Source organism: Meriones unguiculatus, chromosome 16 (assembly GCF_030254825.1).
Source record: "Meriones unguiculatus strain TT.TT164.6M chromosome 16, Bangor_MerUng_6.1, whole genome shotgun sequence".
In the NCBI taxonomy this organism is placed as follows: Eukaryota; Metazoa; Chordata; class Mammalia; order Rodentia; family Muridae; genus Meriones; species Meriones unguiculatus.
Window position 1 is genome coordinate 4,430,666 of NC_083363.1, and position 15,959 is coordinate 4,446,624.

At 52.5% G+C, this 15,959-nt stretch overlaps 1 protein-coding gene across 3 annotated transcripts in view; it reads right to left on the reverse strand.

Annotated features, from left to right (window-relative positions):
* Window positions 1-347: 347 nt before the first annotated feature.
* Fkbp5 (FKBP prolyl isomerase 5) overlaps window positions 348-15,959 on the reverse strand; it is an 85,680-nt gene continuing 70,068 nt past the window's right edge. For all 3 annotated transcript variants that reach the window (XM_021630175.2, XM_021630170.2, XM_021630178.2), the window contains exons 7-11: window positions 13,755-13,845; window positions 10,737-10,820; window positions 6,459-6,644; window positions 3,443-3,682; window positions 348-2,560 (exon numbers count right to left, since the gene is read on the reverse strand). In XM_021630175.2, coding sequence (XP_021485850.1) covers window positions 2,456-2,560; window positions 3,443-3,682; window positions 6,459-6,644; window positions 10,737-10,820; window positions 13,755-13,845 — 706 coding nt within the window. In that variant the 3' untranslated portion in view covers window positions 348-2,455. The remainder of the gene's footprint in view (window positions 2,561-3,442; window positions 3,683-6,458; window positions 6,645-10,736; window positions 10,821-13,754; window positions 13,846-15,959) is intronic.

A 15,959-nucleotide genomic window follows, 5' to 3' on the forward strand; every position in this document is an offset into this window, starting at 1 on the left:
CCACATGGGGGCTCACAAGCCTCTGTCACTCCAGTTCCAGGAATCCGGTGCCCTCGTCATTCCTGGGCACTGCACTGACGTGGTGCATGAAACCTCACGGGCAAAACCGAGAATAATGAAGGAGTGGGAGAGGTGGCCCAGAAGGTAAGAACACTGACTGCTCTGCAGAGGACTCCGGTTCAGTTCCCAACACCCACAGGCTCACAGCTGCCTGTAACTTCAATTCCAGGGGACCTAAAGTCCTCTACTGGTCTCCCAGGGAACCGGGACAAACACACTCAAGTACACACAGATAAAAGTAAAATCAAACAATCAAAAAAGCAAAAAACTAACCAAGAACAATGGAAAACCACTTTAAAAAATTTATTTAAGGAACACAAAATGCATCTAAATGATTTGTTTTGTTTTGAGACAGTGTCTCGCTATGGAGACCAGGCTGGCCTCGAACTAATAGAGATCCGCCTGCCTCTGCCTCCTGAGTGCTGGGATCACAGGCGTGCACCACTACTCCCAGCTTCTAAATGATTTTTTAAAAACCAAAACTTCCATTTATTATCTGCTCACCCATCACTCTACCCGGTCCTTAGGTAACTTAAGGACATCGTCTGATTTCCATATCAATTATTTGGAATTACTGCATTAGGAGAACACGGGAGAGCCAGTGGTCGGGCCACCTGTACATTTCTGGCTTGGAACCTTGCACACCCCTCCTTTCTGCACCAGTCTCCGTGGCCCACAGTGCACACTTAGGACATAGCTGGTGACGGTCACATAAGCTTTGTGAGAAAGTTTTCCTGTAAAAAGCTAACTGGCCTAACTTGTCAGGCTCAAACGCCAGCCACAACCTCACTGTGTCTGCATTCTGGTCAACAGAACTACAAATACTAGTGAATTGCATGAGCAAAGTCGCCTCCTGCTATTTGTACTTCCTAGGTGAGACTAGGGCTCTAAAAATTCACGGAAAGAGACAGAAGTGTAAAATGTGAAATTAGAGGGGTCTCAGTCACTATTAAGAGAAATTTGTCTCAATTTAATTCCATCTGTTGTTTGGAGAATAAAATCGGGACAGCAGGAAACAACATGACTTGTAGGTTTTCAGGCCCTAACTTAACAATGAGACTGTTTTACTAAAACCACCATAAAAGTCAACAACCATCTAAATGCAACTGCCAGGGTTCTGGAGGCCTGGGAAGTGAGGCTTCCAGGCTGAGGTGAGTGGCTCCTTGGGCTGCTGGGAATTTCTTAGGCTGTGGAGAAGCAAGCCTCGCTCAGTCCCGCCCATACACTACCTGTGGGACTAGAATTCAATCCCACAACTCTCTCGAACTTGCCTTGAGTCACTGCCCAAGTGCTGGCGATTTTGGCTTGGTGTACCCGCACAGGAAGCCAGCGACCCTTACAGCTCACACCAGCAGAGACGCTGCGGTCTGGGGCGAAGTGTCTGCCTGTCAAACTACAGCTGCCCTCACTCTAAGAGCAACTACCTGTTTTAAACCTCGGATTTTGCCTTTCAAAACCCAAGTTAAAAAGTAAAAAATGAAAACCATTTTTGCAAGATAGAGGAGTGTGACGTTCCTTCCATAAAGCAGTATATAGGCTACGAGCAGGTAATACAGAAAAGAAAGAGTCACCACGCGAGTCTTGGTTGGATACGGAGGTCAGTTCTCCCAGGTCTAGGGCAAGAGCCAGCCTAGGTCCTTCTGCAAGGCAGCGGCGGGAACACAGGGCCGCGCAGCTGCGGCGAGCGTGAGGCAGGCGCTGAGGGGAATGTCTTGAAAGGGGCGGCCAGCAGGGAAAACGAGCCCTCTGCAGACTGCGCTCCACACCTCACCAGGCCATTCAGCACAGACAGAGCTAACCTGGAGACTCCCACCTGCTCACCACTGGAGGGCTCTGGAGGAATGACAGCCTCCTGGGACAGCTGCGCATGCAGAAAGCCACACTCCCAAGAGTCGGAGACTAGGGAGGCAGGTGGTGGCCTGGGCCCCCACCCCCCCGCTGTGGGCTTGCCGGAACACTCAGCACTTGTGTTCTTAGTTCCAAACAAAATCTCACCACCCATCCCCCCATAGGAAAGCAGAGATCCACCGAGCTTGTTTAATCAAGGGTTTCTGCAGTGTGGCTGAACTGCAGACGCGGATCCCACAGCAGCCGGCCTTAGATCACCTCAAGGGACACAGTGCTGGACACTGAAAGGGTTGACAAGCTGAAATGAGCTGGACTCGAGCTGCTGGCTTGGTCTCTCTCGGTTCTGTCTCCCTGGCGTGTCCCCCCCTCCCCAAACCCCGGGCAGCAGCAGGTGGCTATATGGGAAGCTACTGGTTTCGCCATTTGCTTCCAGAATCACAGAGACTGTAACAAACCTTACACTAAACACTGTTCAGTCCTGAGTTTGGGGCGAGACCCGTGAGGAGGGCCGAGTTCATTAGGACTCTCTTCCCTCCTTGGCGTGGCGTCATACGTGGCCTCCGGCCTTCCCTTCTTCCATGGCCTGGCTCTCAGATCGTTTACCCGCTGCTCCCTCTACGGTCTTCTTGCTCACCGCTTTGCTGGCTGCTTCCTGAGGGAGAGGAGGAGGAGATAAAATTAACCCGTGCCTTCCAGAGACAGCTGTACCAGGTCTACAGCAAATGTGCGTGCCTGTGTCTGGGGTGCACTCTTGGGTATGGAGGGGTGGTGGCACGCTTGCTTTCTGAGGCAGCTGCTGAGCAATTACGTCCTGTGGCAGCGGAAGCTGAAGACTCAGGACAGCCTTGGACCAGAGGTGACTGCGGGACAAGCAGCGCCGGCCTGTGTTCAGACAGAGCTGCTGCCAACGCGGCACTGACAGCAGAGTTCACAGGGCACTGCGGCGACACACCTGTCTCCCAGGCAAACTGACTCAATTAGAAAGCGCCACTTGGGAAACAATATTGCGGGGCTTAGAGGTTATCTATTTTTTGTTAAGTTTTTTTGCGACAGGGTTTCTCTGTGTAGCCCTGGCTGTCCTAGACCTGAATCTGGCTGTAGACCAGGCTGGGCTCCAAAGATCCACCTGCCTCTGCCTCCCAAGTGCTGGGACTAAAGGTGTGTGCCATCACCACCCAGCTGAATTTCTTTGTTTTTGAAAAATAACAACTTAACTTGGTTTGGTGGCAGATGCCTTAACCCTAGAACTCATGAGGCGGAGGCCGGAGGATCACTGAGATGTCCCTAGCCAGGTCCAGGGGGCGATGCCCTGTCCTAAAAAACAAACCACTAAAATTCAAGAGCTTTGCCTATCTCAAGGAGTTAGCCGCCAGCTCTTTCCCGGCTGCCAGGGCCTTCCCACACGCGCCTGGCCACACTGCAGTCTCTTCCCAGACTGGCAAACTGATCTTGTCCCCCGTGCCTAGTGTTCTTACGACCCGGGGCGAGGGCGAGCTCCGCCGCGCCCTGCCGCAGGCCGGGGCCTGGCACGCACCCTGGCGTCCTGCTCGGCGAACTTCTTGAACATGTTGGCGTACACCCTGCGGTCCCGCTCGTTGTGCTCCTTCGCCTTCTTCTGGCACATGGAGATCTGCAGCCTGGCCGCCTTGTTCTGGGGGTTCACCTCCAGCACCCTCTCAAAGTCGCCCCTGGCCGACTCGAACTCGTTCATGAGCAGCTGGGCTTCCCCCCTTCTGTACAGGCCCTTCTCGTTGGCGCTGTCCAGTCCGAGGGCCTGAGAACAGACGGTCCAGTTTAGAAAGGATGAACAGTCCAAGTCAGTCAGCCAAGCTCATTTGTTTTGTTTAAACAACAAAAGATTTATTATCTATTATTTACAGTGTTAGGCCTGCATGCACAGCTGCAGGCCAGCAGAGGGCACCAGACCTCACGATAGAGGGTTGGGAGCCACTGTGTGGTTGCAGGGAATTGAACTCAGGACCTGTGGAAGAGCAGCCAGTGCTCTTAACTGCTGAGCCATCTCTCCAGCCCCCTCAAGCTCACTTGTTTTCAGGTGGTGAAGCCTTGACCCCTCGATGCCACTGAGAGGCTTGCTGTCTCCTGAGGGCACTTCACCTGTGACTCCTCAGCGACCTGGGGTCACATGTCAGACATCAAGATGTTTACGTCATGAGTCGTAACAGTGCCAAATTACAGTCCTAAAGAATCTTACGGTTGCGGGTCACCACAGCATGGGAAACTTTACTGAGGGTTCTCTCTCTCTCTCTCTCTCTCTCTCTCTCTCTCTCTCTCTCTCTCTCTTCTCAGCAGTAGGAAGGCTGAGAACCACTGGGCAGACTCAGACTCAGAGAGACCCTGTCCCTGCCTTCAGAGTGATGGCATTAAAAGTGTGCGCCACCATGCCCAGTCCTAGGGTGCTTCTGAAAAGCGCATCTTGAATCTGGGTCTCTAGGAAGCAAGTACATTTCCTCTGCTGTGCTCCTCTATCACCATTCTCTGCCCACAGCAACAGCGCCAGCCAAACAGGAACTGAACCCTTGAACTAACTGTAGGCCAAGCTCTCCGCCCCTGATCTGTATGTGTATATTCAGGCGTATGTAGGCCAGGTGTGGCTCTCAGATGTCATGCTTTGGGAGCTGCCCACTTTGTTTTCGGAGACTTCTCTTACTAGCCTGGGATTTGCTGACTAGCCTTGGCTGGCCACTGAGCACGGGAGGGCAGCCAGTCTGCCTCAGCCAACACTGAGATTACAGCCATGGGCAGCCTGGAATTAGTTTCTGTGTGTGTGTGTTGGGGGGGTGTATTTTGCCAGCATCTATGTCTGTGCACTGCTTGACCACCTACGGAAGCCAGAAAAGGCAGTCAGAGCCCATGGAAATGGAGTTACAGCTGTGGGCCACCATGTGACTGCTGGCAATTGGACCAGTGCCTTTAACCACTGAGCCATCCTGCTCAGCTCGTGCACCGCTTTCCTGTGGGTGCCAGGACAAACCTCGGGTCTGCACGCTTGCCCGACAGGCACTTTACCTGCTGAGCCGTCTCCTCAGCGGCTAACATTTTAAACGTTCCTATCTCTAGCTCTTCAGCTTCCAGTAATTTATCCTGTGGGAACACCCAAAAGCAGGGGAAGAGAAATACAAAATGGCTTTCTCTCATGACTCTCACAAGCACTATGAACCTTACAATAAAAACAAACCCTGAGACTCCTCCAGGGCGGGTGGGCTAGGTAAACCATGATGATCCACAGGGCGGATGTTGGAAGGGTGAGTCTACCCACACTCGAGGAGAGCTGGGGAATGCACAGGCCTGACAGTCCTGCTTCCACACAACTGTCCCAATCTCCACTTTTTAAACTGCATTTTTTGTTTTCGGTGAGTGTATTTGAGTGTGTGTGCTCGTATGCATCTGTAGCCCCCAACACACCACAGAAGACAGGTGTCTTCCTCTATTTCTCTCTGCCTTATTTCTTTTGAAATTTTCACGTTTTCAGGGCGTCTGACAGGCAGTGAGCCCTAGTGAGCTTCCTGTCCTGATGTGCGCAGCCCTGGTCAGTGTGGGTGCTGAGGCTCGAACTCCGCTCCCCACACTTGTACGGCAAGTGCTCTAAAGCCTCTGCACCATCTTTCCAGCCCTGAGTCTATGTGTATTAATTTAAAAACCCCAGCAAAGGGGCTGGAGAGATGGCTCAGAGGTTAAGAACACTGGCTGTTCTTCCAAAGGTCCTGAGTTCAATTCCCAGCAACCACATGGTGGCTCACAACCATCTATAGTGAGATATGGTGTCCTCTCCTGACATGCAGACAGAATACTGCATAAATAATAAATAAATCTTAAAAAAAAAAAAAGGAAGATCAAATACTTTGCCTTTAGTCAAGGGAACTTGCATGCAGAGCCCGGCCAGTGCGGCAGACTGTAGGTAACATGCCAAGACCTCTTTTGCCCTCGAGAGCCCCTCCCACAGCGTCCTCCTGAGCCAGCAGTTTAAGGCCTGTGGGGCAGTGCCCATTAACTAGCCTGGGGCCTTCTGAGTACTAAGAGGGATCAGGATTCTAATTTGAGGCCTGGGCTGGCTTGCGGAAGAGCTGCCGAGCATGCACAAGGCCATGGACTCATCCCCAGCACGGCAAACAAAACAATGAAGTGTAAAGCTCACAGACTTTCCCCTGTGATACTCAGAACAAGGAAGGCCGCAGACGGAAACTGTTAGAACTTCTATGAACAGTTTCATGTAAAATGTATGATAAGAGTAGTCTATAGAAAGCTCTATCCCAGCTGGGCGTGGTGGCATTTGCCTGTAATCCCAGCACTGTGGAGGAAGAGGCAGGTGGATCTCTGTGAGTTCAAGGACAGTCTACAAAGAAAGTTCAGAACAGCTAAGGCTACACAGAGAAACCCTGTTTCTAAACTGACCCCCCCCCAAAAAACCCCAAAAAACGAAACAAAACAAAAAACAAAAAAGAGAAAGCCCTATCCCTTTGCGTGTCCCCGTCTATGAGGAACAGAGCCAACGGGAGGCAGGAGGGCCACACGGCTGGAGGGTGAGCACCTACCTTGTCGCAGCACTCCACAGCTTTGTTGTACTCTCTGAGCTTCAGGTAGCACATGGCCAGGTTGAGGAAGGCGGCGAGCAGGAAGGACTCCGAGGCCTTGGACTCCTTCTCCGACAGGCCGTACTCCATCTCTAGCCAGGACACGATCTTCCCGTACTGGATCACGGCCTGCATGTACTTGCCTCCCTGGGGAAAGAAGGCTGTGAGGGCTCTGCACTGTGCTCTGGAAAGGATACGATGGCGTGGAGGCACGGCCTGCCTCAGCAGGGTCCTCACAAGCAACAGGGCTGCCCGCCAGCCCTCCTCTGCGCCCTCAGGTCTCCGGCCTGAGGGAGCCCGCTGGCCTGTGAGGTGACCGTACCAGGCTGACACTACAGCATGCTGTTTTCTGGCACTCTTTCAGCCTGGCAGCAGGTGATCACACCATTTGGAACTGACAGTTATCAGTCTTTCAAAAGGATGGTGAACCGCTCGGCCTACGAAGGGGAGGCGACGTTTCTCCTTTCTCCTGGCGCTCAGCACGGCATAGTAAATACTGCGATATGGCAACTGGAGTCCCCACACAGGCTGCCTAAAGCAGACTGTGCAAGTCCTCAGCCCTCATTAGTGGCGTGAAAGCAGCACCAGGCACAGGCAGGGCTGCACCAGTGGGGCTGTATCCTGGCACCATTAAGGAGTAGGTGGGGTCAGAGTACGGCATGTTGACCCGGGGGCAGTGGGAGCGCATGTGGGTGCCTGGCAGCAGACGGTATAAATAACCTTGAACAGCAAACTCAGCGTTGAGAAATCTACTCTAGTCCTGCTTGTTCTACGACACCTCCTCTGCAGCGCTGTGGACAGAAGCCAAGGCCTGGTGCACACTAAGGAAGCACTGTACCAATTCTATCTCCAGGCCTTTGCTTTCATTTCACACAGACAGGGCCTTGCCAATCGCCAAGGCTAGCCTCAAACCTCTGGCCTTCCTGCCTCAGAGAGGGTTCCAGAACAGCGGTTCTCAACCGTTCCAATACTGTAACCCTCACATTGTGGTGACCTCCAACAGTAAAATCATTTCATTGCTACTTCAGAACTGGAATTTTGCTACCGTTACGAATCGTAAGGTAAATCTGCTATCGAGCCCTGCGGAAGATCCATTGACCCCAAGGAGCAGGAGCTGTGGTTTCGCAGTAACCAGAATCACGGACATGGCCTCGCTGCCTAATGAGCTCTGGCAGCTGGAAAGGAGTCTGCACTCGTGGAGAGGGCGTGCTTGCTGCTGTGGGAATGTGACCCTGGGGGCGGTGGTAACTGCACAAACACTGCTGGGAAGCAGGTGCGGGCTCTTCTCCGCAGCAGGCGGGTACGAGCCCGGGGCCGGGACACTCCTGTCCATGGCAGGAAGGCAGCCACATCTTGCCGGACATTGAGCAATGTTTACCCACTGACCTCTGCGGAGACTGCCACCAGGCGGGACTGACTCAGGAGGCTGCAGCGCTCCCATGACTACCGCCGGCCGCAGACCCTTCCTTCCCTGGGAGGAGCACTAGGGGGCGCCAGCTGCCCGCACGCAGCAGCGAGTCCTCGGCCCTCACAGGGCAGGAGGCTAGTCCTTCCCTGCTTCTCCTCTCAAGGGTGTTCAGAGGCTGAAAGGAAGTTTCAGCATCAGTCTAAATGGCAATTCAGCCCTCCTCTGCCCACAGCTGTAGGCCAAACTGGCAGGTGAATGAAAACGTGCAGACGGCACGTACAGATCTGGTCCAGCTCATCCAGCTCACCTCTGCAGTCACCCGCTCGCCGTGTGTGGAAGGTGAGGCTGGTACAGGGCAGAAGGCAGCGGCCTCCGTCTTGACAAGGGAAGGGAACGTGTACAGGAAACAGTCTAGCAGCACTTCTGAAAACTACAGCCGGAGCTAACGTCACCACTGTGACCCTTACCTATAATTACTGAGGTGCCTCCGGGAAGTGTGCTGTGGTACAAAATGTTCAGAGACATTGGGGGAAGTTTAGGTCAGTGGTTTTGAACCTTTCATTAATTTTCTCCCAACAGACTAATGTTTTGAAAGGGCCTGTCTATCAGATTACATGCTGAAAATAATATGTTCCATATGTGTGACTGATGATCCAGGTTTTATCCAGATTGGTAATTTTAGGAAGATTCAAAACGTGCTCAAGTATACGTATCGTCTCCGCAACGCTCCCACGCTAGACAGGTGAGTGACCCGAAGCTCACAGAAGCCAAAGCAGAATTTCCCAGATTCCCAGTTCAGAGTCGGGTCACCGTCTGCACGGCTTCTGATGACTCCCGTTGTTTTAGAGACGGTTGTAAGTACACAGACACATGTGTATCACTAAAGTCTCTGGATTTTAACCACAATTAAAAAAAACCCCAACATGCTCTGAAATGATGATGCAGGGTCACAGCAAACAGAACTTACGCGGGGCACGCTCACTCAGGTGACCCCGGGGCCTCAGCCCAAGTGTAAAACAGACAAAACCCCAGCGGTCTACACTGCCCTCTGCCAACGCTCCTTCTGAGGTGGCTGTGGCCCCGCTGCAGAGCAGCTCTGCAGTTGGCCCACTAGGTCCACCCCACCCCAAGGTTGGGCTGTAGATGTGGCCGTATATCTCAGAGCAGAGGCGCAGGAGGACGTGATCCAAGCCTCTCTGCCTCTGTGATCGTAAGCAAACAAACAAACAGCAACAACAACCAAAAAACCCAAGGAATTTTTTTTTTTTTTTGAGACAGGGCCTCACTATGTAGCCCTGGCTGTTTGGATTTTGCTCTGTAGATCAGGCTGGCCTCGAACTCACAAAAATCCATCTGCCTCTGCTTCCAGAGCACTGGGATTAAAGGTGTGTGTCACCAAAACTGGCTCTGGCTTTGACTTCCTTACCGCAAGGCAGGAGACGGAGTCAGTTGCTCCCGCCTAACCCAGCAGAATATTCCCGGTTCTGACTCTCATCACTGATCCCTTTGCACCAGCCGTGGGGAAGGCAGGCATTTGGGAGCGGGCTGCAGACAATGCCACCTCCTTCCCCACACATGTGCCTCAGGCCCTGTGGGGACAGTGCTGGCCCCTGGGCCCCGGACAAGGCTCCAGAGAAGCCTCACTCAGGGAAGCTCTGAGCGGTGCTGCAAGCTTCAGTGCTCTCTTCCCATCAGCTTCTGGGGAGGCTATGCCTGGCCACCCTAGATGCTGCGTCACTCACGCCAGGCTCCGGGGCTTTCTCTCCTCCCCTGCCCTGGACCTTCTTGGTACGCAGCTGGCGCCATTACAGCATCTTTATTTCATGTTCAGTTATAGCAGCACTGATAAATAGTGATGTATTGCTTGATAAAACTTTTAATATTAAAATTTTTTATCTTGAGGGGATGGAGAGATGGCTCAGCACTTACAAGCACTGGTTGTTCTTCCAAAGGTCCTGGGTTCAATTCCCAGCACCACATGGCAACTCACAACTGTCTATTACTTCAGCGGCGCCAGGAGATCTGACCCCCTCACACAGACACAATGTACATGAAATAAAAATAAATAGTAAATTATTAAAAAAAAGATTGATTTTGAGAGTTTTTGTTGTGAAAATTGCTGTTTCCTTTCTTTCTTTTTTATATATTTTTCAAGATAGGGTTTCTCTTGGCTTCCTAGATTCGTGCTGTAGACCAGGCTGGCCTTGAACTCACAGAGATCTGTCTGCCTCTACCTCCCCTAGTGCTGGGATTACAGGTGTGCAACCCCCCCCCCCCCCGCTCTTTCAATTGAAAGAGCAAAGGGAATCTGTCTTTTCAATCGGAAATTATAATAAAAACACCAGGAGACTTGCTTCGGCTGCAGCACGGGATGGTGGGAGAAACCCTTCAGTGTGCCGTGAGGAGCCTGTTCTTTCCTGTCACGTGTCCCAGGGACTTGTCAGGGAACGGGGAGGGTCGGCTGTGGTGCCCGCTCCTCTGAACTCTGACCTGTCACACCGCTCCCCGTGCTTTCTCGCCACACTCACTGCATGCTCTGGACCAGCCAGGCTGCGTCAGGCCTTGAGTGGAGCAGATGCAGGCGAGTGAGCCAGGCCTGTTCTCGGGAAGGCCACCACCTGCTCACAGCGCACAGAAGAGGCGCTGGGTTGTTTCCTTCACACTACCTCACTCTTTTCTCAGCAGTCCTTACACTGAAGGGGCAGGCCTGCAGAGACGGAGGCTCACTCTTCACAAGCAGGCGCTGGCAGAGCGCAGAGCAGCGAGCGCGGGCGTGGCTCAGACTGTCGAATACCGCTTCTGCCAAGGAGAGGACTTGCAGAGACACCCACCTTGAAGTACACAGTTCCCTTCTCCTTGACAATGGCAGCCTGCTCCAGTTTTTCTTTGGTGTCCATCTCCCAGGATTCTTTGGCCTGTGTATAGATTTGTGGCATCAGTTAGATGAGCAGAGGAGGAAACACAGCAGCTGATGCCTGCAGAACAACCGGCAGCTATTTCTACACAATACCCCAAACTCACAGGACAACGGCAGGAAGAACCGTGTGCCAAGGCCAGGCGGTACCTGGTACTACATTAATAACCCTGCTGTGGCTCCCAAGCTGTGGCCGGCCCACGCTGTCCAAGGGGACGACCAAGCAGAGCACAGCCCAGAGTCCCAAGTGCTGAGCACGCTGAAGGACTCACTGTGAGAACGACAAGGAGAGGGCTCCCGAGGAAGGGAAGGGCTGCCATCCTGTGAGCCTCCTCAGCACCATGCTGCTGTCTCTGTAGCAGGCATTTCTTCCGGCCTGTCTCCCAGCTCTCAAAGGAGATTCTTACTGCCTTGCATGAAGCAGTTCTAAGATTCCAGCTCAGGCAGCTGTCTCCTCATTCACACAACCAGATGTGTTACGGCCTCTGACTATGTCAATTGGCAGGTGTGGACTTTGGGAAATTTTTCTTTTCTTTTTTTCCCAGGCAGCACTGCATGTATCCCTGGCTAGTCTCTACTTTCCTATGTAGCTGAGGATAACCTTGACTTTCCGATCCTCGTGAGTGATAGGATTATACAGCAAGTGCACTATGTAGCTGAGGTTGCTCCTGAACTCGGGACCCGCCCGCCTCCACTCCCAAGTGCTGGGATTACAGGTGTGCATCAATATGTCTAGCTTTGCTTAAGGGATTTTAAACAAAATATGACTGCGAAGCCAGAGCTGTGGGTGAAGGACCTCACCCCACCCCATCTGTGTTCCCTATGTCCTACTCTCAGCAGTAGCTCAGCCAGCTCTAGGAACAAATCTGGGGCTATCCTCAAGACCGTCTTTATCCTGTATGCGTGAGGTCATGGCTTCAGCCCAGCAATGGAAAGAAATGCACACAAACAGCTGGATTTGCGATCACAAAAGCCAGCAGGGTAACTGGGTCTTTAGGGAAGTGTCACAGGCGTGGCTGGCGAGACCGTGCGAGCGGGTAGCAGCACAGCCAGTCCGCAGGGACAATCAGTGTGCGCTCCTCCTGCTCAGAGACCTGGGGAGACAGGGCCACGTCTCCACACACGCGGCCTTCCATGCGCAAGTTAGCAGCCTTGATGCCTGCACAGCACTCTCTCTCGGCCAGGGAGCTCTCTCCTCCCTCGGCCCTGGCTTAGTTACCAAGCTAACAAGGGCCCCTGGCATCCTTCATACTGGCCTCAGTGCCGGAAGAGAACACTGCTGCTGCTAAACGCGTGCACCTACGTGAGGGGCACAGGTCAAAGTTAGGCGTCTCCCTCTAACCCCCTCTTTTCAAAAAAGAACTGTTTTTGCTTATTTTTTTCCACGGAGTTTCTTTGTCTTTAAAAAAATTCATACAATGTACTGACTGACTGTATTTCTTATTTTTACTGTCATGGGCATATCGGGAGGTCAAGGCCAGCTCTGGGCGGTTGGCTCTCTCGTTCTCAGTGGGTTCTGGAGTTCACTCTCAGGCTGCCAGGCTTTGCAGCCCGTGCTCCTGCCTGCACAGCCATCCTGTCAACCTTCACCTCACTCTTTGAGACAGGGTCTCCCACTGCACGTGGCGCGAGCTGACCGGCTCGGCCGGCTCCTGGTTCCAAGGACTCTCCTGCCTGCCCCAGCCTCGGGCTCGTCAGCACACAGCTCCACATCAGGTGCTTCGGCACTGCCGTGGCTGGCTTCTGGCCTCGCTCTCCTTTCTACGGGGCAGAGGACGGACCCAGGCAGACTGGAAGACCAGAGTCCTCCACTTGAGTCTGCCCAGTGGCTGCAGGTGCACTCCCGGAGCAAGGACAGCATAAGCCCAGGGTGGAGTGACAGCAAGACCGTTCCTCAAAAGGCATGGATGGGGGAGAGGGTTCTGTAGAAAGGGGCAGGAAAGCTCAAGGCCCTGATAATCACGTGACAAAGATTCCTTTCCGAATGCCCACGGAAGAGACCAGTACTGAGCTTGGAGGCCTTCCAAAGAGGTGACCCCAAATAAGCAACAGTACAAGAGCATGTGTGTCAGGAAACATGATGCTGTGGGGGAGAATCCTACTTTTTCTCCCAAGTTTACAGGCTAACAAGGTGACAACTCCCCCCTGGAATCTCCTGGAATACGGAAGGCCACATTTCTGTACACTGAAAAGTCAGTGTACAGAACATGGGGACATGGTTTCACAGAAACACAGTTAGTAAGAAGGGCAGTCCCTGAGGGCCTGCCTCCAGGGAGGGAGGAGGGATGTTGGTCACTTGGACATACAGCTAGGGATGATGCCTACTTAGCTCGTGGGGATGCTGTGTCCGCCCAGTACGGTTCAGCTGGAATTATGTCAAAGGGGGCACAACAGTGGAAGCCCCCGCAAACTCCCTCCTGTTCTCGGACAAGGTAGCAGGTTTGCTCCTTGTCCCCAGTTGCAGCCTGCTGGCCCTGAGGCGGAGATGCTGGGCTCGTGACCCGGAGCCACAGGGGAGGCCTCTTTGTGACTCCTGTAGAGCGTACACTCCGTTCAGCCCTGGAAAGCTGCACCCCAACTCCCCTAAGGAGCTGCTTGGCAGTGTGTGGACTTTTCTGTCCTCGACTGAGGAATAAAAGAACAAAAAGAACAAGGCTGGGAACAAATAAGGGAACAAGTCTTGGATTCTACCCAAAAGTTAAAAAAAAAAAAAAGGCTGACACATAGTAACAAAATAAGGACACTAGCTCCTCTTATGTATCAACTGCGCTAGGTCAGCTGCCCTGGCTCCAAGCAGAAGTGTAGACACAGGAGTCATGGGTAAGGAGAAGTACGCACAGAAATAAACACCATTTAGACAACCCACCTAGCACAGTTACAGGAAGCGGGTGGAGGGGAGATCCACCATGATTTTGGAGAACGTCAATTTTCTTACCTTCTCGAAGCTCTTCAGTGTGACTTCGTATGTAAGCTCAGCATTGGGTTTAATGTCAAATTCAGGCTTTCCTGCTTCTCCGAAGCCATATCTGAAATGGAGAGTAAAACAACAACACTTAGAAGAACTGGTGTATCTCCAGGTACTTCCTTGGGTTTTCTGAGGTGTAGAAGCAGCACAGGTCAGAGACCAGAGAGCAGGGTGGGGCTGGCCAGGAGGAGACGCCCCACCAGTTCACCGCGGCGGCTTCTCATACCCGCTGCGTCTGGTTGTCCCTCAGCACAGGCACACAAGTCCTGCGTTACTTGGGACAGTGTGGTTATATGCTGCTCAGTATTGAAGTCTTTTTCTCTGCTTGATTTAGGCTTTTTGGCTACAAGGACTCTTTCCGTTTAAGCTTTCTGGGCAGAAAGCACAGAAGAATCCGCTGCTACAATCATTACAGTAGTAAAATCACCAAAGTTCTGGTGTGATCACTTGTAACATTTCTGTCATTTTAGTGTTATCATTTTTGCTGTTCTTTGACAGTTTCATACTTGTATGTAACAAATTTCTCATTTTATCCCAACTTCCTTGCCACTCCCTCCCTCCAGGGGAACCTTGCCCCCTCTCACCCCCCCCATCCTTTTTCTTATGTGACACCCACTGACTTTGCTAAGGGCTCTGTTTTTAAACAAGCTTTTCACGTCTAAGAGCACCACCTCCATTCAGATAGGGGACAACACATTGTCTTAAAGACTTTAAAAGGCACACGGAGAAACACAGGGCAATATGAAATCAAACCAGCAGCCTGGCCACTCCGTATTCCAAACTTAGAGGCACACAGACTCACATCTCTGCAGTTATCCTGCTGAAGATGCAGTAAACACCCTTAGCCAAAACTAAGTTAAAAAAAAAAAAGACAAGACAAACTAAAACCCAAGGCTATGTGAATTTCATTTTAAGGGCCAGGGTCTTGCCACGTGGGCCAGGGTCTTGCCACGTAGCCCAGGCTGGCCTTGAGCTTGCAGCAATCCTCTTGCTGCAGCCTCCTGGGCACTGGCTCGCTGAGGTATGCTACTACACCCATCTTCTGTAATCTTGTTCTGGGGGACTGTCTCAGATCCTAGGCAAATTAAGTGTTTGGGAAGCATGCATCTGCCGCAACACAATCCCCACAGAGCTCTGTCTGTCTGCTTCAGGGTTTCCCAGCACCTAGAACAATGCGCTAAGCCAGGACTGGCGGCGCATGCCTTTGTTCCCAGAGGCAGGCAGGTCTCTGTGAGTTCCAGGACAGCCAAAGCTATGCACAACTAGAGAGACCCTGTCTCAACAGACACAAAACAACCCCCCCCCAAAGGTGGGACAGCACTCAGCATAACAGCAAGAAGCTCACTGAACACTGTTCTTATCTGCTGTGAGCCAAACTGCTCCTGAAATACGGAACGGCATAAAAGGTTCAGTTAACCCCAGCTCTTTGGCCACGGCCTGAAAAATGTCAAAACTGAAGGAAGACTAAAGATAGCCTATTCGGGTCTCCTCGGGGGGGGCTACGGGACCGGGGAAAACGCACACAGCACGTTCCATGTGCCACCTCTCTTGTTTGCATTTTCCAGGGAAACGTGCTCACTCCCTCACCTCCACCGTTACACAAGAAAAGGAGCAGCTGCATCAGAGGCACACAGACGCCTGGCAAGAACTGGGCGTGGCTGCCAGAACAGCATGCAAAGGGCATCCTCAGCAAAGGAACAAAGGAAAGGGTGCAACTGCCAGTGGCCAAGTGATTCTAGGAAACGGCGCCTGGCTTTCCCTCTGGGCGGCAGGATGGGGGTGTCGTAGAGCTGCCATCCTCAGCTAAGGGCCATCCCTCAGCTGTTGCAAAGGAGGCAGACAGGTGGGGACTGCGGGAGTCTGCTGCTGAGAGTGTGCTATGATTGGCAGTCTTCGCTAAGAAGGGACGAATGCCATGGACGATCTGGCATCGCTTTGGAACGGTGGCGCTAACTGGATTGATTTTAGCCCTTTTGTCAGGGGAACAGTCAGCCATGCCTGGAGACAATCTGGGTAGGGCTGCCGTTGGCTGGCAGGTAGGAGTCCAGAGTATCACTGCACATCCTCAGGGCCCAAGGACAACCCCCTCTGCCACAACCAAGAATTATGCATTCCAAACCGTCAATAGTGCTGGGAACGTGAAAACCTGCCCAAGAGGAACTTACACCTGAGGCC